The sequence below is a fragment of the Orycteropus afer genome, unplaced genomic scaffold, assembly GCF_000298275.1.
Source record: "Orycteropus afer afer isolate SDZICR_OR568_19922 unplaced genomic scaffold, OryAfe1.0 scaffold00054, whole genome shotgun sequence".
Lineage (NCBI taxonomy): Eukaryota > Metazoa > Chordata > Mammalia > Tubulidentata > Orycteropodidae > Orycteropus > Orycteropus afer.
Genome location: NW_006921641.1, coordinates 3,602,358 through 3,623,863, shown reverse-complemented (window position 1 = coordinate 3,623,863; position 21,506 = coordinate 3,602,358). Strand labels below are relative to the sequence as shown.

At 36.7% G+C, this 21,506-nt stretch overlaps 1 protein-coding gene across 1 annotated transcript in view; it reads left to right on the top strand.

The window, feature by feature from the left end:
* Positions 1-21,506, top strand: part of BIRC6 (baculoviral IAP repeat containing 6) — a 366,321-nt gene that overhangs the window by 67,048 nt on the left and 277,767 nt on the right. The window contains exons 4-9 of the mRNA XM_042780685.1: positions 2,717-2,910; positions 6,339-6,450; positions 9,130-9,212; positions 10,526-10,748; positions 10,826-10,986; positions 16,108-16,166. Of these exons, the coding sequence (XP_042636619.1) occupies positions 2,717-2,910; positions 6,339-6,450; positions 9,130-9,212; positions 10,526-10,748; positions 10,826-10,986; positions 16,108-16,166 (832 nt within the window). The remainder of the gene's footprint in view (positions 1-2,716; positions 2,911-6,338; positions 6,451-9,129; positions 9,213-10,525; positions 10,749-10,825; positions 10,987-16,107; positions 16,167-21,506) is intronic.

Sequence of the window (21,506 nt, the reverse complement as noted above, 5' to 3'; positions counted from 1 at the left end):
GTTACCACTATCAGAACCTAGAAGCTTAAAGGATAGGCCCTAAGGAGATGAGACTTGAGGGGGAGCTGCTGCTCCGCTAGTACTTCTAGAGCTTGGAGGGAGGGGCCTATGGAGCTGAGACTGAGATCTCTGAAGAAAGATTGTTGCTTGACAGATACTAGTACCTCTCAGGAAGGTCTATGAGATTTGTTCTGGGAATGCACCCCTCTGCCTCTCCCTCCTTACCCCACCCCTGGCCAGTAAAAAAAAAGGCAAACTGAAGACTGGAAGAACAAACTATTGCCACGAAGGTGAATGAACGTCCTTTGCTGAACTAGCAACACAAAAGAGCAAGTCTTTGACCTCGCATCACACTTTTTGATTTTCCTTCTGTGCTCCCTTTTGGCAAAAACTAACAGCTAGGAAACTGGTTGGCAAAGAAGAAATGTTGTTTGCAGAGTCCTATCCCTAACATGACACAATAGAGAATTGAAGAGTAGCTTTGGAGCTGAAAGACAATAGTTTAATAACTGACATGGACTACCCCTTTGACTCCTCAGCATCTCCATACACATCTTGAACTTCAATATAACAAAAATATGTTTTAGATTAATAAGATCCATTTTTATTTTTTTTCACATGTGAAGATTCTCTTTCCCAGAAAGGGGAGACACAAAGTTCCATCAAATGTTTTATCTATTTGTAGGTCATGTTAACTACTCCTAAAATTTAATTTTAGTTCCAGCTGTTTAGGTAATTGAATCATGTTAACTCAAGACGAAATTAACTACCACCAAAAAGTCTTAACTTAGTATGCCTTTCTATTTCTGTTATGTATCTATGTCTGCCTAAATCTACATCTGTCTGATTTCCTAAGAATAGAAGAAAATATGCATAGCTATGGCAGTTCTTAATTCTATAATGGTCAAAAGGCTATAGTTGATATTTATAGGTTTCTTCTATCATCTATTCTACATCTTCTGTGTCCTTATACAGTACTTAAGCTGGTCAGAATTCTTTACACAGAGGTGCAGGATCCTGAATTTTTTTTTTTAATTAAATTTTTATTGTGATTTGGGTGTAAGTTTACAGAGCAGATTTCATTTTCCATACAGCATTTCATACACATTTTGTTTCATGACATTAACTCTAGTTCCCCACAATGTAACAGCTCTCTTCCCACTTCCTCCCTACAATTACCTCTTCCTGTGTCCTTCTTTCCTGTGCATTCCTGCCACCCCCCCTCCCAGCTATCTCCCTGTGCAAACACTACCCTTCTGTTCTCCCACAATCAATCACTCTGCGTAGATATCTAGTGTGTCAACCTGAGGATCCTGAGTTTTTGTGGGTATTATTGATGCCGTCTGGCTTGCTCATGTCTTACCAATTTAAATTCCTATTTCCTCCTCATCTGGACCAATTAGCTTGATGTCATCAATGTAGTAGACCACTGGCTAATCTGCAAGAAGTTAGAATGATAAGGATCACTGCAGATTAGTTTATGTAAGAAGCATGAGATCAGACCTAAGTTAAGATTGAAGATTTACTGTTGACTCTGCCAGGTAAAAGCAGACTACTTTTTGTGTGGTCCTTAAAAATTAGAGGAAAAAGAGCATTTGACAGAACTGTAGCTGCCTATGAGCTATAAGGAGATTTGTTGATTTACTTTCATAAAGACGCTTCATTTGGAACAGAGGCTGCAGTTAGAGTCAACACTTGACAGTATAATAATCCACAGTTCTTCAAGATCCATTTATCTTCCACATAGGCCACACAGCCCAGTTAAATAAGGATGAGCTAGTCTGATCCACCCATATCTTTCAAGTCTCTTAAGGTGGCATTAATCTGAGAGATTTCCTCAGTCTGCATTACTGCTTTTCTTCACTATTCTAATAGGGAAGGAAAGTTCTGGAGGCTTCCACTTGGCCTTTTCTACCTTGATGGTCATCAGAGAGCCAATGTGGGGATTTTTCCAGTTGTCATTTCTGTATTTCAATTATGCATTCAGGAACTGGGGAAATATAAATTTTAGTATAGGTTCATCGATTCACAGAGCCCACTGTGAGACAACTTTGGGCTAGAATCCATTAATTAATTGTTTGACCATCATAAGTGCCCCTCTTTGACTGGTATCCCACAGTGATGCTTTAGGTCACTTTATTGCCTGCCACCTTCTTGTAATACCTGAAAGATCATAATATACTTTGTTTTCCCCGTGTTACAGAAGCAGGAAACTGAGGTTATTAAGGTCATAAAGTTGATAGTGAAGTTGGATTTGGAATCTAGGTCTGTTTGACTACAATGCTTATGTAGCCTATTTTTAGGTTATGATGAAACAACAACCTGATCATCTGCTAAGCAGAGCTAAATACTCATATACCCCAGCAATGATTAATTATACAGATAAATTCTTATGAATGGAGATAGGTGAGAATCTAGTTTATGCATAATGTTGTATTTGTGAAAAATGATAGATGTTTTTAATTATCCTTAATGGTGGATGGGATATATAAGAATACATGTTACCATGTGGTTCTAAATTGCCTTTTTCAGGGTACTTTGTTGAAGTTTCACTTTTTACACAACCACAAGTTCCTGATGAATGATGAACTAACAGAGTAAACTGACTTGATATAGATAAAATAGTCCTTTCTTTGATAATATTTAAGTTATGGTTTTGGTTAAAACAGTTAAGTTTTTCTCTGTTTACACTCCCTTTTTTTTTTTTTTTTTTAAGTGGGCCACAGTTACATTTCATCTTCCTCATCATGTGTTGAAGTCCATTGCCAGTGCCATTGTAAATGAACTCAAGAAAATAAATCAAAATGTTGCTGCCTTACCTGTGGCGTCCTCAGTGATGGACAGATTGTCTTACCTCTTACCTAGTGCACGTCCAGAACTTGGAGTGGGGCCAGGCCGTTCTGTGGACAGGTATGAGGTTTACATAAAAAAAGATGTGACAATGAGATTGAATTGATTAACTTTTTGAATTAACCAAGAATACTTGTAAAATCTTTATATGATTAAAAAGTACTTTAAAAATACTTTTGAAAACTGTTCAGATTCTCATTTACTTCTGTCAGATACTGAAGTGAATAAAATTACCACTTGAATTACTATTATTAAATAATTTCTTTTAGTACTTTCAAAGGGGTCATAAAACCAGAATTTGAAAATTCTGGTATATTACTTGCTTAGTAAATATTTGAGTCAATGTAAAATTATTATAGAAGTCCCTGGGAGGTGTAAATGGGTAGCATGCTTTGCTGCAAACCGAAAGGTTGGCAGTTGACGTCCACCCAGTGGTGCCTCAGAAGAAAGGCCTGATGATCTGCTTAAAAAAAAAAAAATCAGCCATTAAAAACCCTGTGGCTCACAGTTCTACTCTGACATACACAGAATTGCCATGAGTCAAAACAGACTTGATGACAACTGGTTAAAATGATAATTATTCAAAATAAAATACTGTTCACCTGTTGATGAAATCATGTGACCTTGAGATAAATTATGAAAAATTTAAAATCCATGCCAGAGTTTTAGTGTAAAGAAAGAGCTATATGTTGTATCATAATGAAAATTGAAGGAAGTTTAAAAATCATTTGGGTCCATTTTGAATTAAGATTTTAATGCTGTCTGCGCTAGATATAAATGGTATGCCAAAAATCATACCTCAACTATCATTTTCTTCAATAGATATTGAGTGCCTACTTTGTATAAAACTAAAAAGCCAATAATATATTCATTTACAGACTTGTGCTTTCTGTTTGGAATGTCATTATTTAGATTCTTATTAAAAGTACTGAAGTTTAGGAATGCTATACCGAAATATAAAATTTAACAGTTCGATTAGATGTTCATATTTGTCTCCGATATAGCAGTTTAGTCTTAGCTGGATGTGAATTGTAACTCCCTGTGCATTTTTTGAAGTACATTTAAAAATAGGACATGCTGATATCAAAGAAGGCATTACTGAATGAATTCATTTTTAACTTCTATTACAGAATTGTTATAAGTATGGCTTTTCCACTAAAATGCAAGATTTATTGCTTTCTGTTTTGGCAATACTGCCTTTGCTTAATCGTTAGTCTTTTTTTGTTTGTTTGTTTAAATGATTTTGTAACTATATAAATTCTATTGGTTGTGTTAAAAATTGAGGAAGAGTTTTATATTCTACAATAATATTTTTGTCCTACTCTTGAGTGAAATGACTCATTTTAACCTGGCTGTCAGGTGGTATGTGCTATGGCTGTCATTAAAATACTCTTTTGAGTAGAGAGTTTATGTCTGAAAAAGGAAAAAAAAAGAGAAATATGCACTATTCTGGTTACCTAGTGCTGCTCTGACAAGAAATATACTACAAATGGGATGGCCTTAATAAACAGGAATTTATTCTTATAATTTGGAGGCTTTAAGTCCAAGTTCAAAGTGCCAGGCTCTAGGGGCTGGGTGAAAGCCCCTCAACCTTGGGGAACAGCTCTGCCGCCTGCTCCCGGCCCACTGGAGCTAGAGGCATTTCTTCACTCAGACAGCTGCTGGCTGCTGAGGCTGAGAAACCCCAAGGTTGACAAGTAAAAAGGCACAGTCCCGATATTACCACACGGCAGGCCATTGACTCAAGTCCGTTATAAGTCCCAGGGTCGGCACAGCATAGCAGGCTGCTGAGCAATGACACGTCTACATGCGGGGTCCAAGCATGCCATAGGCTAGAGACCATTCTCAAAGCTTCTCCTTATATACGGGAAGCAGACCACATACCCAAAGGCAGCTTCAGCTGCTCATAGTAGATTCCACCATGGAGTTGATTACCAGTGTCATCATGGGGAATACTACATCTAGCTGCCCAGCCACTCAGCCAGGCCTTGCCAACAAACATAACCACCACATGCACTTAGAATAAGTGTTTCTTATCTGAAAGCTATGCTGTTCTTGAGATTATAAAATAGTTCTACAGAGCGATTTTCTTTTCACACAGCAGGGATTTCTGAAGGAATCAGTGCAAGCTGTGGTAAATGTTATATTTTGGGAAATGCACTATAGTTACTTATGCTATTGATTGTTTTTGGAGGTGTTAAAATGTCCTAAAATACTAATTTTGATGTAGTCTGTGTTGTTTGTTTCATTAAAGTTGAATCTAGAAGTCTTATGAGAACCTTGATGACCTGAGTATTGAGTAAGAGTTTATTGGATGGTATTGCTGTTTCGTTTGGTAATATAACTAAGTGTACACATTTTCTGTTCTAAGGCTGACGTCATGGGTCCTGAAGATATCTATAGCCTGTAAATGATAATGCTTTTCTAACCCAACATTTTTTCTTTTTTTTAAAATCAGAATACAACTGTGAGTAAACCTAAGTCCTCTAGCAGTGTTATGGGAAATCATGTATCAATCTAAACCAAAAACCAAACTCGATGCCGTTGAGTCGGGTCTGACTCATAGAGACCCTCCCTGGGTTTCTGAGGTGGTAATGCTATGGAAATAGATTGCCCAATTTTCCTTCTGAGGAGTGGTTGGTGGATTTGAACCGCCGGCCTTCTGGTTAGCAGTCAAATGCCTTGGGCACTATGCCACCAGGGCTCCCTGTATCAATCTAACGGAAGAATTTTTAAAAAAGTATTTTTCAGATCTCTTTGTGATGACCTTTACTTTTACTGCCTTCTCTCTTTTTTTTTTTTTTTAACCTTTTTATTATCAGTTGCAATTTTGTGTGAGGAAGAGTAGACTTTGCTTAGTAGTCTTTTAAGACTTGAAGACTTTAAGGCTTCTTGTAATTATAGTATGGGCCATTTAATAATTACTCTTGGACTTGTGTTATAGATTGACTATCAGTGAACTAATGTATTTTAATATGAAAACACATGGCAAGGTTTCTTTTTTTTTAGTAATACTGTGGAAAATACTACACGGGAAAAAGGATTCTTTGGATAGTGAAGAGAAAACGGCTTCCTACTTTTTCACAAAACATTAAACCAGAAAATGCTTTCACAATATGGTTAAGAGAATCCTTTGTTTGTGGTTTTGCCAGATTATGTAAAACTTGGCACGTGATGAACGCATACAGCTTTCTGCTTCTACATACGCAGATTTTCTGTTCTCTGCTTTGTCATTATGCAACGTTGGTTAATTTAATCTACCCTTAGAATTATTTATCAGCTGTAGCATCAGTTAGGTTTTCTTTTTCCCTAGCCTGTTTAAGGAAAATTCCTAAATTTGATCACTTTTTACTTTAAACAGAAATACCTGTTTTGAACTTGATCATTAGCCCATTCAGTTTTTGTTGTTAATCAGCAGAATTCCTTCTGTGGTATTAAATAGGAATTTTTTACTACAATTAGATTACATAAAGTATGTTTGCTTTTAGATCATTGATGTATAGTGAAGCTAACAGACGGGAGACATTTACCTCATGGCCTCATGTAGGCTATAGGTGGGCACAACCAGATCCCATGGCTCAAGCTGGATTTTATCATCAGGTAAAAAAGAATATAAAAAATATTTTTTTAGTATGCCTTTGTGGGCTTGAATAAAATCAACATTTTAATACTTTTTCAATCATTTATATTATTTTATGGAACTTGACTTTGTTGTTTGTATATATGTGTGTTTCGTTTTGCTCTGATCCTATTCCTTTGGTTATAATACTTACTGGCAAGTTCCTATGTTTGTGTAGTAAAAGGGAAAATAAATTTGTTAGAAAGTAGATACTACTTAATTATTTAATGTTTATGTTGTTGTTGTTATGTGCTATGGAGTTGGTCCTGACTCATAACGACCCCTCCTTGGGTTTCCGACCCCTCCTTGGGTTTCTGAGGTGGTATCACTATGGAGGTAGATTGCCCAACCTTCTTGCCAAGGAGTGGCTGGTGAGTTTGAACCACTAGCCTTGGGTGTGGCAGATTACTGCCTGAGGCCTGAGGCCATCCCCTAGGGCCTTGTAAAGTATAGTCTCTGGGTTTTGTTACTTTCAGGTTTTGACCTCTGCATTTGTAAGAAAGTAGTAGATGTTTAAATAATTCAAATAAAAGCAACATTTAGCAGTTGCTCTTGAGATTTTAATTTTAGTTGGAATATGGGACTCTTACATGTTGGAAGAGGAACCTTGGTGACACAAAAAGTTAAGCACTTGGTTGCTAACTGAAAGGTTGGTGGTTTGAACCCATCTAGCACGTTCATGGATGAAAGATGATCTAGTTCTCTAAAGATTACAGCCAAGAAAACCGTATGGGGCAGTTTTAGTCTGTCACAGGAGGTTGCTTTGAGTTGAAAATGTGTTGACAGCATTCAAGTGGTTCAGTGCAATATAATACGTATGTATTGTGGAATTGGTTATGAAATTACATAGAAAGTGGAAGAATTGGCCAAGGAAAATTGTCATAGTTTTATATAGGAAAAGTGAAAGATGTATATAATAAAAGGATTGGTGTGCCACCAAGAATGAGAATGGAGAGCTTCATGAATTGGAGGTAAGTGAAAAAGGTGAGGTTAAATAGGCTTAAAACAATAATTCATAGAAACTTCAACTGAGTAGTACAGACTGGCTTACCACTGTTTTACCACTGGTAAAGAATGTAAGAAATCTAATCCTTGTATGTCACTTTAAAGGAGCTGGGTGGCAGTGGTTAAGTCTTGGTTGCTAACCCAAAGGTTGTTAATTTGAACCCACCAGCAGCTCTGCAGGAAAAAAGACTTGAAGATCTGCTCCTATAAAGATTATATCCTAGGAAACTGCCTATAGAGCAGTTGTTTGTCATATAGGGTCACTGTGAGCTGATTCAACGGCACAACGGCATATGAAAGTTTATATAAAGCAAGTTCAATTAACTTTAGAATTAAGTATATTGAAGTTACTATCATAAATAATCTGAAGAGTGATTACTGCTTAGTTGTCTTGAAGTGTTCTCAATATCTTAACTAAATTTAAATCGGAATATCCTGCATATTTGGGTATTTTGCTTGAAGTTTGTCATTTTTCCAGTTAAAGGTAGAAAAATTTGGTGATTGGCTAATGTTAGAATCACTGAAATTATAGTTCTAAATTAAGGAGTGAATGTGAACCATTCTTCCCAATGGTTTATCTTTTCTTTAATTTGTTTTTATTTACTGAAAGAATCTTTGTTAAGTGATGGCCTGATATTTTTTTTTTCTGTTTAGTCATTGTGCTTTGTATTCCATCTTTGTAAAGAGATCAAATCATATGTTTCCTGGATCTCTTGCCTGTGTTAGGGGCTTCTTGTTTTTAATTTTCTAAAATTGATGATAAATTCACATCTATAGAGTAAGTGCTAAAAAGTATTAACATTAGTTTTTAGGGGCATGTGAGCTCTGGTAGCACAGTGCCTAAGGTATTTGACTGCTAACCAGAAGGTTGGCAGTTCAACCCCACCAGCTATTCTGTGAAATGAAGATGGAGCAGTCTACTTCTGTAAGGAGAAACGCAGTGGGAGTCTCTATGAGTCGGAATTGACTTGATGGCAGTAGTTTGTTTTTTGGTTTTGGTTTTCTCACACACACACACACACACACACACACACACACACACCCCTCACCCATCCATTTCACTCAAGTCGATTCCAACTCATAGTGACTGTAGGATGGAGTAGAATTGCTCCATTGGATTTTCAAGGCTGTAAATCCTTACAGAAACGGACTGCCACATCTTTTTCAGCGGAGCAGCTGGTGGATTTGAACTGCCCATCATTCAGTTAGCAGACAATCACTTAACCATAGTGCCAGTATTCTCTCTGTTTCTAGTGCTTGTTCCTTGTGATTTAAAGTGTATCATATTAATTAGGCTTATTAGTTTTTTTTTATCCTTTTTTCTTGTTCTTTCTTGTGTAGTTTTATTACGTGGGAGTCAGTTTTTAGTAATAAATTTGTTCCCCTTCGTTTTTTTAACTATATTTAGAATATGGTAGTGCAATTAGAAGATGCCAGTTCAGGGTTTGTGTGTGCCTGAATGTTTGATTTAGTGGTCATTTTCTGATTAAACAAAATTTTTCAAATGAGAAGTCAATTCATAAGCATCTGAAGTTCCAGTGTCCTGTTGAAACCTCGGTATAGAAATTTATAAACTTTTTAAAAAAGAGTTTTGTTGAAGATCTGTTTTACTGTTGATTAACCATTTTTTGTCTTCTTTCTTTATAATTTTGCAGCCTGCTTCATCTGGAGATGATAGAGCCATGTGTTTTACTTGTAGTGTATGTCTTGTTTGTTGGGAACCTACTGATGAACCTTGGTGAGTCTTGCTTTTTTCTGGGTATAGTAGTATAAGTTAGTTCTGTAAATTTTTTCCCAAATTTTACTAGATATAAGACTATTCTTTTTTTGCCACCTGTATTTCTGTCTTTGCCCTAAATTAAGAAAATAATGCTTACTGTACTCTGTCACTTGCTATACAATGTCTCTAAGGGCTGTGGCATTCTGAAATCTGTACATGAGACATATCAAAGAATATAACCAGGTTCTGACTGCAAACCAGAAGCTATGTAAAATGAACTCAGGCATGACTAACATCAGCAGTTTACTATTAAGGGAAGGCTGTCCAAAGGGAAGTCCCCGGAGGAAGGCCTTCTGATTTACATTTCTACTTTTGAAGTAATTTTAGGGGTCAGTGGTGCCTTTGAATTTTACTGTGTGAAATTTTAGAACTTGGTTAGACGTTAGAGATTATATATCAGAATCTCATTTTTATAGGTAAATACTATGAGCACTGTTAATATAATAATAATGGCAAATATATAATATTTTATACCAGATAACATTCTAAGCACTTTATATAGTTTAACTCATTTAATTCTCACATCAACCTGGTAAGATAGTATTATCATCTTTGTTTTGTAGGAGGAGACTGAGAAAGTTTTCCCATTTAATCCTTACTGTTACCCTGTGAGATAGGAATTAATCAATCTAGTTTTAGGATGAAAACAGTAACATGTTCTAAAGAACACACGGCTAGTGTGTGATGGAGCCAGGATTTGAATCCTAGCAGTATGTTTGTCTTTAGGATTTGTTCTCTTACCCACTATACTGTGGTAAACCCATCCTACCACTCTACTCTTCACATCATTCCATATTGCTGCTGCTTGTCACCATGTGATATCTATGATTATATTAGTTTCTCTTTAGTACTTGGAAATAAATAGAAAAAGTAGAGTAAACATTTGTTATATAGATTTACAGGTATCTTTGCTATTGGAGAAGAGCAGTTAAAAATCAGTTTAAAAAATAATTTGTTTTTAACACTGTCAGTAGGTAGAGACAAGTTGATTTGGGCCAAACTCACTACCATTGAGTCACATCTGACTCACAGACACCTCCTTGGGCTTGTGAGGTGGTATACTGCAGAAGTAGATTGCCCAACCTTCCTTTTGAGGAGTGGCTGGCGTTTGAACTGCCAGCCTTGTTCTGGTTAGCAGTCAAAATGCGTTAAGCACTGAATCCTTTAAATTCAAATAATTGTTTTAAAAAAAGATGTTGGAGTTGTATTTTCATGTATGACTTCATGACATTTTTGTTTGATAATCTTTTCCTTCCTTAATCTGTGTAAAGGTCTGAACATGAGAGACATTCCCCAAACTGCCCATTTGTGAAAGGCGAGCACACACAGAATGTGCCATTGTCAGTGACTCTTGCAACAAGTCCTGCACAGTTTCCTTGTACAGATGGAACTGACAGAATATCTTGCTTTGGGTCGGGGAGTTGCCCTCATTTTCTAGCTGCTGCAACTAAAAGAGGAAAGATCTGCATATGGGATGTTTCCAAACTTATGAAGGTATAATTTAATTTTGAAGTAACAAATTCATTGTTTTAAAAAAATTAGTTATACACTTAGACCTTCTATTTGTTTAGGTGCACTTAAAGTTTGAAATTAATGCATATGATCCAGTAATTGTACAACAGCTCATCCTATCAGGAGAACCAAGCTCAGGAGTTGATTCAAGGAGACCAACTTTGGCATGGCTGGAAGACTCCTCTAGTTGCTCAGATATACCAAAATTGGAAGGAGATAGGTACGTAAATTTGTTTTAGTAATATTTATAAAAACCTCTTCTTTTTCTGTATTTTATATTTTCATAGTTTAATTAACGTGGAGAAATATAATTACGTTAAGATACTAGAGAAGCGTTTGCTTAGATATCTGAAGGAGCTGTGTGATCCTTGAAGAAAAATTTTCATTCAGAAATGCCATATTCTGTAAAATACACTTAAAAAAAAAGACAAAGACCAAACTTTATTTTTTATCTCAGTCTTTGCCAATTGGAGATCATGGCCGCTTGAAAAAATAAAGTCTAAACAATGAAATGAAATCCTTGGATTAGATTTGTAATTCCACCTCCTTTTAATTCTTTTCATGAGCTTTACAAAGCATTTGAGCCAAATGATTTTGATTCCTTTTTTCATTAGCACCTCATATTACGGAAATGTTAATGAGTAGTGAAATGGTTTGAGGTTAGACAAAAAGATCTGATTGTTTAAACAGTTTATCAGTAGACAGCAGTGGGTTGAGGCATGATTATTGCTGTGAAACATTTTGGTGGTGGTCTTGTTTATTGTTGTTAAGTGCCGTCCAGTCGTTTCCGACTCACAGCGACCCCATGCACAGCAGAACAAAACACTGCCCTATCCCACGCCGGCCCCACAATCCCTGCTATACTTGAGCTCATCATCGCAGCCACCGTATCAATCCATCTCATTGAAGGCCTCCCCCTCTTTCGTCGACCCTCCACCCTACCAAGCATGACATCTTTCTCCAGGGAATGGTCCCTCCTTACAACATGACCAAAATAGGTGAGACGAAGTCTGGCCATTCTTGCTTCCAAGGAGCATTCTGGCTGCACTTCCTCCAGGACAGATCTGTTAGTTCTTTTAGCAGTCCATGGTACTTTCAGCATTCTTCGCCAGCACCACAACTCAAAAGCATCAACTCTTCTTCGATCTTCCTTATTCATTGTCCAGCTCTCACATGCATACGAGGTGATTGGAAATATCATGGCTTGTGTCAGGCTCACCTTAGTCCTCAAGGAGACATCCTTGCTCCTCAGCACTTGAAACAGTTCCTTCGCAGTTGACTTTCCCAGTGTTACTTTGCTATTCATAAGGTTTTCCCTGGCCAATTCTTTCATAAGTGGATGGCCTCTTCCTTCTTCCTCGTCTGTCTCAGTCTATAAGCTGGGCTGTTACCTGTGCACCAGGTGCATCTCTCTGGGTTTTAAACACCAGAGGCTCAGCCTCCAAAACTCACGTCTATATGTCACCACAGTAGGACAAACCGACAGACAAGTTTGTCCTGCTGCTGGAGACCTCTCGTGTCACCCCCACCTGGCTGACTGTTCCTCTGTCTGGCTTCCTGGCTTTTAATCCCCTTTCTCCTGCTCTTCCGGCCTGCTACTCTGGCGTCCCTGCGTTGTCTCTCCTCACCTGTAAGCCTGGGGCTCAAGGCTTTTATCCCCTTCGCTGCTCTTCCGGCCTGCTACTCTGGCGTCCCTGCGTTGTCTCTCCTCACTTGTAAGCCTGGGGCTCAAGGCTTTTATCCCCTTCCCTGCTCTTCCGGCCTGCTACTCTGGCGTCCCTGCGTTGTCTATCCTCCTATATCCTATAATTGTGGATTCTCCTGCATTTAGTGTCTCTGACAGGTTCTTGATTTCTGTGGCTGTGTGTGATCTCTCTTGGGTTAGGAGAGTCAAAGTATAATATCTGTTTCACCCACTCCTTGCCTTCTAAGGAGCTTTGCAGTTGTAACTTTGCAGGAGCCCTGGTGGCCTGGTGGTTAAAGGCTCGAATAACATTAGTAATATTAACAAGTAGGCAGAATGAAGGGATTCTTAAACCACATGGCTTGAGTTAAGCAGCAGCAGCTACCAGCTTTAAGATTCTGAAGGTAACAGTGTGAAATGGAACCTATTTAACTGTGATCAGATGTTGTGATATACTAAGGATATCTGCAGTTTCACTTACAGGAGCTTCTTAATGTTATTGGTATGTGTTTGGTGTTACGTGATGGTGATTTACCTTTTTCCTGCACGCACAACTTCTATTAGGAAGTAATGCACAATTTCACTAAAGAAAATAATTTCATTAATGGAATTAATAGTGTTTTTTTAACGAAATACATCATATGAATTAGGAAGTCCACTTCTGTCTAGTTCTTCTTGGTAGTAGTGGAAATCAGAGGTAAATAAGTGAATGTAGGCTGACCTTTGAAACAGACTTAAATAAAGCTTCGTGTCTTAGTTAATACAAATCTCTGTGAGCACTTAATGGGAGAGCACTGGCCCATTATTGTCTGAGTTTTTTTTAAATACATTTGCCAAAAGGATTGGAAACTAAGTGTGCTTGATTTCTGGTTTTCTTAGAAAATTAACAAGAGATAATGAAATTGGTTATGGATTTTTTTGGTTTCAGGATAAAAATTAAATCATGATATACTTTTAAGATACACAAATACACCCTGCTAGATAAACACATATCCATCCAGTGTTAGTGGTGGACAAGATATTATGTGGAGAAGGGTGGTGGAGTTGAGATATAAATCCCTCTCTGATTGCTTAAAAGAGATTTAAAATCTACCTAGGACCCTTATTCCCCCCCCAAAACATGTCAAATAAATCATGCAGAAAGATTGCCCTAAGTTGGAGTAGCAAAATGAAACTGAAGAGGTGGAAGTGCCTCCCAATGTCTAGTACCCCCTTGCCCTCCCACTCCCTAGGAGTCCTGTGGGATTGATAGTGAGTGTAATGAGCCAGACTACTGACTTTATTTGCCACAAAACAAATTTATTTAGTTTTGAGATATGAGAATTTCATAGCATGAAGATGAGTTTATTAACTGGAGAATTAAAGCTTAGCCAGGAAGTTTAAAGTAATTAGCAGTATAGTTTGCTTAGGAACGGTTTTCACCCATTTCTACTTAGATGGCAACATTTGTCATTGTTCTGAATTTAATCAAGAAGGAACTTTTTTGGGGGAACATACATAATTTTAGCAGATTAACATTTTCTAGATGCCTCATTTATATATCATTTGTATATCTTACAAAATTGGAAAAAATACCTGATTTTAACTTTGAAGTTGTTTGTGGTATAGGTATAGCAAAAGTGAAATATCCTGTGATACTATTATCTTTAATAAAAATATAAAATCTTCACTAAACATTTTTAATTTGCCAATAAAATCTTGGTTCTTTTACTTGTTTACTACTTTTGTAAAAGGGTGTAGATTATGTAAAAGGGTTTAGTAAATCTAGTGCCTGTTAGGGAGCTCTGGTGGCATAGTGCCTAAGGCATTTGACTGCTAACCAGAAGGCTGGCGGTTCAAACCTACCAGCCACTCCTGGGAAGGAAGATCTGGCAATCTACTTCCATAGAAATGCCACCTCAAAAACCCAAGGAGGTGTTGCTTTGAGTCGGATCTGACTTGATGGCAGTGAGTTTGGTTGGTTTTTTTAGTGCCTGTTACGTAAATAGTGCTTGCTTTTTTATAAAACATTGGAAAAGACAGAGAAGTAAACTGATGAAACATACAGAGCATCCGTGGTTATATCATCCAGTTATGTTAACATTGATATGTATTCTAGTTTTTTTTAACTTGTGATCTTGTATTATTTAGGTATAATTTACATACCATAAAATACACTTTTTAAGTGTATATAGTCTAATGATTTTTATGCACATGATTTTACCACTTAATAATATATGAGAATTTTTTATGTCATAAAATATTTTTAAATGGATTATTTTTGAAAACCTTCAGAAAAACTTTCTGTGCTGATTAAGGTGATAATGTCACAGCCATCTTTGTAACTTCATTTCAAGACACCTGAATTAATTCTTTAAAATACACTACTTTATTTTACCTTTTATCTCAATATTTCTTGGTACTTCATGTTAATTTTTCTTAATGTAAAAGCCCATTTGTACCTGTTGTGTTTTCTTGGTTTAGAGTTCTCCATTCTGGATAATTTCCAATTAATTAATATTTCCTCTTGGTCTATAGTTTTCCATAAGTCTTAGTATTTATTTACCTTTATGAAGTATTATGGTATGTTTGATATACCAATGCCGTGAACAGTGTGTGTTTGAATACCTTGCAGCTCATTAGTAGATGATATTAAACTTTTTTGCATTCTTTTCACTATTTTCAATTAGAGCACCAAATTGGTTTTTGGGTAATATTATGCCTTGAAAAAACCCAAACTACAGAAACTTGTTAATAACATCTAAATGAAATTTTTCCCAAAAAACATTTTAAATGTTGGCTTGGCATGTAGTGTCTTAAAAATTATATAATATATAAAATAGCATTATAAATGCTTGTGCATTTCAGATGTAAGTATAGTATCTTCTTTCAAAAGGAGGAGAAGTGCTTTTCTGTAGATTCCATTTTTTATTTTTGTATTTGAGGTTACCACAATTGAAAAATGTTTATAGACATGCTGGTTATTAGAGTATACACAGAGAAAATATACTGTTAGAGTGGTCTGTAATCCTATCTTTTTTCTTGTCTGCTAACAGTGAAGGGAATGAGAACAAAGGTGGATGCAAAGAGGGAGGATGGTGATGTCTTGGCCACCTGATTGAAGAGCACATGAGGGACTATTGTCTTAACTCATAACTTGTGGGTTGTAATAGTTTTTCTGCATGCCAAGTTCTTAATAGCCTTTTAAAACAAACAAACCAAAAAGTAAAACAGCAATGTGTATATAACACACATGCTTATATAAATACATACATAGCTATTAGTTCAAAAATTTGAGGACTAGTTTATGCTTGATTTTATTAGCTACCTGCTCTCTTTTATCTTTTTAATTACTCACACTATCCCTAGTCACACTTAGCAGTCTTTGAATTCCTGTAAATGTCATTATAGATTCTTAGAAGTTTCTGTACCCTGTTTGAGGCAGACGTTTATTTTACGATTCAAGGTGATTCATTATCAACATTGTTAATTATTCTGACCCTGAACTGGTAATTAGCCCTCTCTTAAACTAGTTTTAGTAGTTTTGCCTGGTGCTTATGTTTGAGATACTTAGCAATGTTTGTAGTAACTATGTCCTTTTCTTTTACTGTCTTGTAGTAGGTATACATTAGGGGAAAAAAAAAACCAATTATTTGTTACTTTGTCTTTTGATTTAAGTGATGACTTACTGGAGGATTCAGACAGTGAAGAGCATTCCAGATCAGATTCTGTGACAGGTATGTAAAAGGTTAGATAATATATTTTAAGTTCTTGGATTTATACAGTTTTAGGTAAGGCACTGGCTTCTTTCCAACTACATACTAGATTACTAGAGTCCCTGGGTGGTGCAAACAGTTAACACTTGGCTGCTAAGTGAAAATTTGGATGTTGAGTCCACCTGAGGTTCTTGGAAGAAATGCCTGGTGATCTGTTTCCGAAAAATTAGCCATTGAAAACCCTGTGGAGCACAGTTCTATTCTGAGACACATGGGATTGCCGTGAGTTGAAGTCGATGTGATGGCAACTGATTCTGATTATTTAATCAAGACTAAATTAGCACTTCATTTGAAATTTCTCAATTAATATAAAATAACAACTTAATTCTAGATTTCTTAGGCAATATAAACTCTAAATTTTCATTAACAAACACCAAAAACTGAGTATTGTATATCAGAGTTCTTGGATTAATTGTATATTTGTAGTGTTCCATACTTAGGTGGAACTCATTTGAAGCAAAAGAATTAAAATTGCATTTATGCTAAATCTTTGTTGTAGATGTCAGGAAGTTGATATTAAGCTCTTTAAAATGTGCTTTGTTTATTTGCATAATGTAGTGTGTTTAATGGAAGTAATTTATATTAAGGCTCTTTATTCTCAAAAGAAAGTAAATGATGGAGGAAAAATTTTAAAGTATAAAATCTTAAATATTCAGCCATCAAGTAAATGCTTCCTTATTTATTTATGAAATGTTAAGGCAAAGGAGGATGTGATATACTTAAGTGTAGTTATTTTATAGGGAAAGCTAATAATGCATATTAAAAGTTTTACTGTGTGAGAATTCAGATCCTACCTCTGTCACTTAACTATATTCTGGTTTTATATCCTAATGTTTAAAATGGTGAAATGTCATCTGTTATTTAGAAATTTAGAGATTTAATGAGATAGATACATGTAAAGCATCATGCCCAATACCTGAGAAGTAGTCAGTATTTTTAAAAATAGCTGTTTAATTAAATTGTGGCTTCTTCTTTCCCTTTTTTTTTAAATCAAATGTCATATATTAAAGTTATAGATAACTTATTAGGTCTCTTTGGAGGAGTCATGGTGTAAAATTGGCATGGTGTCAGACCTTGTCTCATTTCAGGAGGAGGAGAGAGAATCAAGATCAACAATAGCTCAAAGCTGGTTCTTATGAGTTGGAGGTCAGACATCCCTCTGCTGGGAGCACAACACATCCTTGACAGTAGTAAAGTCACCCCTCCAACCTTTAAGTTTGGTTTCCTTTACGCCTGGCAGGATGGCAGAACTGACCAATTCCCTACAAGGGTTCCATGTACCTTATTTGCACTAGTAAAACTGTCCAGTCCTCTTGGTGGCCACAAGCACCTTATTTGCACAGTCCCATTCAATCATTTTGTTGGACTTACGAGACCATTGCTAGAAGTGCCATGTTAAAACAGTTCACTGTACTGCACCTGGTTTTGTGTGGTACAATATCTGAAGTTATAGTTAGTATAGAGTAGTAAGTGCTCTCTGATATCTAATGTCATTGAATTGTTTTTAGGGACACTAAGTAGAACATTGGGAACTCTGGTAGCTTAGTGCCTAAAGCACTTGACTGCTGACTAGAAGTCTGGTGGTTCAAACCTACCAGCCACTCCTGGGAAGGAAGATGGGGTAATCTACTTCCATAGTGATACTGCCTCAGAAACCCAAGGAGGGGTCGCTATGAGTCAGGTCTGACTCGACGGCACATAACGACAACAAAGTAGAACATTAGGCTGATTTTGGATTTAACACCACCTGTCTGTTGAAGGTGTTCTTAGCAAAGCAGGAAAATGCCTTGACTAATCTATTAATCTGATTAGCTCCAAAAACATAAATAATTGATTACTTTTTTTAAATTTCAGTTTTTAGTCTTTCCCCTGTTGCCCTTTTTGCAAAAAAAAAAAAAAAAAAAAGGCTTGCAGTTTCTTAATTTGATAAAGGGTAATAAACTGTTCACTGGTGAGCTGGGTGGACCTTGAACTCTTCTACTAAATAATTCCTTCATCTTTTGTCAAATCATTCAAATTTCTGGGCTTCAGTTTTTCCTTTATAAATTGAAGCTTGAATTAAATCCTCCTTTAAATTCCTTTTTCTGCTCTTCAGTTATTTGATTTTAAGGATAACGTCTTCTATGTATGCTATATCTTTGTTCTTTTCTCTGGATCTCATAATCTTAGCAAGTATTTTTATAATTACAATGGCTGTCCTTGGTGTTTATTTCCTTAACACTTTTCTACTACCTATTTCATGTATGCTCTGTTTTGGTCTTCTATACTTCCTTTAGCCACTCTGCTTCTGTTCACTTCCTAAAACCCAAAACCAAATCTACTGGCATCAAGTTGATTCTGTCTCGTAGCACCCCTATAGGACAGAGGAGAACTGCCCCATAGGGTTTAACCAAAAAACCAAACCAAACTCACTGCCATTGAATTGATTGAACTCATAGTGACCCCTTCTTGGGTTTCCGAGGCTTTATCTCTATGAAAGTAGATTGCCAAATCATCTTCCGAGGAGTGGCTGGTGGGTTTGAACCGCCAGCCTTCTGGTTAGCAGTCAAATGCCATAGGCATTACGCCACCAGAGCTCCCCATGGGGTTTACAAGGCTGTAAGTCATTATGGAAGCAGACTGCCTCATTTTTCTCCTGTGGAGTGGCTGGTAGTTTCGAACTGCCACATTTTTAGTAGTAGCTAAATGCTTTGACCATCATGCCACCAGAGCTCCTGTTTACTTCTTAGTATCTAGAAAATTTCCATACATTTTTATTGACCCTGTATGTGGTACCTCATTTGAGGGTGGATTATTATCCTTATGGAGGATTAAAAGGTAGTTATAATAGACAAAAAAGTACTTCCAGTTCAAATTTTTAATTGCCTTATTTGAGGATTTGTAAGTAGCTCATTCATTTATAATGTAATACATCATCTAAACTATTTCTGTTACTTTAGAAGACTATTATTGATGAGTTTCTGGACGTTTGTGCAGTAGCTATGTATATCTGATATTAATGGAATATATTTTATCTTCTTGGAAGTATCCAAGAAGACATAGGTGCTGTTTCAAAATTTTTAGCAACTTCAGGTGATTCTCATAAAGTTGAATAATATGGTCTGAAGAATTATAGAATCTTTTTTTTAATTTCAGAAATTTCAGTGGAGATTAAGAGATTTTTTAGTCTTGTTTTTCAGTTAATAATTATACCTTTTGAAAAGGTCTAGATGATGTCAGGGAGAACAGTTTGAGTTTTGGACCAAAAATCAGAATTAAGATGTATTGCTTCTTTGGAGAAGTGAGAAGAATGGAGGAGATTGAACAAAGATTAGCACTGAAATTTGATAGGGTTTTGAAAAACTCCCTAGACAAAACCTAATTGCTCAGGAAGTTTGGCTGGCAGAAGTTCTGGAATTGACACTACCTAAACAAGTAGAATTGAGGGAAGTTTCCCAAAGTGATTATCTGAGAAATGACTGCATGGTGTTGGTTGGTATGCCATGTAAGAAGTTATTTTGGGGCCCAGTGGTTTTGAGAAACTGAGATAATTAAAGATAACAGGTTTCCTTCCTATGGGATTTGACAAACTCAATAATGTGCTCTGCCAGTCTTCTAAAGTAGAATGTATAATTCATGCTATTTCCTGGATATTGATTAAGTAGATAATTGAAAGAAGTAGAGTAATAAATGTGACTTTGTTATATTTTCCTTTTTAAGGAACCATCTTATCCCAGATGCCATTTATTTTGACTGTTGTCTTAAATGTGTGTTAATATAGGCAAATTTTAGCCTTACTGTATATTAATATATAGACTAAAATTAGTATACTCAAACCAAACTCACTGCCATCGAGTCAGTTCTGACTCATAGCAACCCCCATTGGATTTCGGAGGCTTTAAGTCTTCATGGAAGTAGATTGCTCCGTTCCATTGAGCAGCTGGTAAATTTTAAACCACTGACCTTCTGGCTAGCAGCCAAATGCGTTACCCATTATGGTGCCAGAGTGCCTTAAAATTAACATCTAGACTAAAATTGCTTTTTCTTGCAAACAGAACATTTTAAAAAATCATTTGAGTTTTGTCAGTTTTTGTTATTTGTATTGTGCTTTAGGTCCAGGTTTACAAAGCAGAGTTTGTTTTATATTCAGTATTTCGTGTACATTTGGTTTCACTCCCCAGTTATCCCCAACCCTAACCCACTCTCCTCCCCTCCCTTCCCAGTAACCCCTCCACCCGCCATGCCCCTCATAGTTATGTTCCTGTGTTCTGCATTTCCTCCATATGTATGCTGCTCCCCTAGTGCCCTGTGGTTGATTATTTCAAGGGATGCATCTCCATAGAGTATGTGGGTGCATCACTCTGGGTTGAGTGGTCTGTGTGTACATCTTATTTACTACTGGGCTAAGAGCCAGCCCCTGGGAGTGAGTTTTATTCCAGGCCCGAAGCGTATCCCAGGGCCATAGTATTGGGGGTCCCACCAGACACCATTCAACCAGTAGTTCTGATCCTTACTGTGGTTCTGGATTTTGTTCCACATTTTCCCTCTCACTCTATCCATGATCTCCAGTTTTGATCCTTTGCCAAGTGGTTAGCATTGGTGCTTTTGCTATGTGCCGTCCAGTCAGACCTGACTCATAGCAACCCTCCTTGGGTTTCCGAGGCGGTATCACTATGGAAGTAGATTGCCCAACTTTGGCATTGGTAGCCAGGCACCATCTAGTTCTTCTGGTCTCGAGGTCCATCATATCCTAGGGCTGATTGCTTCCAAATGTCCTTGGTGGGTTTTTTTTTTTTTTTCCTTCACTCTTCTTTGCTTCTGACTTTAGGAGACCGTTAGCTACATCTTAAATGGCTGCTTGAAAGCTTTTAAGAGCCCTGTTGCTACTTACCAGTGTAGGTTGTGGAACAAGATTTTTATGTATTATATTGTGCCAGTTGAGTCTGGTTTTCCCCAATACCATGGTCCTGAGATGGTAGATCCATTGGATCTCTCTCCCACAGTGTCTGGCAGAATTTGTCAGTTGAGTCTAGTAAATAGATGAGCATCCTGAGGGTTATTGCAGAGTACTACATATTATTAAACTATTTCACTATCAGCCTTCAATTTCCAATCTAAATTAGTGAAGTAAAGAAAATATACATAAATATATAACAATTAAAAGGCTGCACGTGGCATAGCCTAATGAGTGTTTAAATAAATGAACAGCTTCATTGGTACAATTAAGTTGTTGAGTTTATTATTATAACTTTCTTTTGCTTAGTTAGAAGTTGTTTCAGTTTTAGAGGCTAGTAATAATCTTATGTGAAATGAGATTATCAC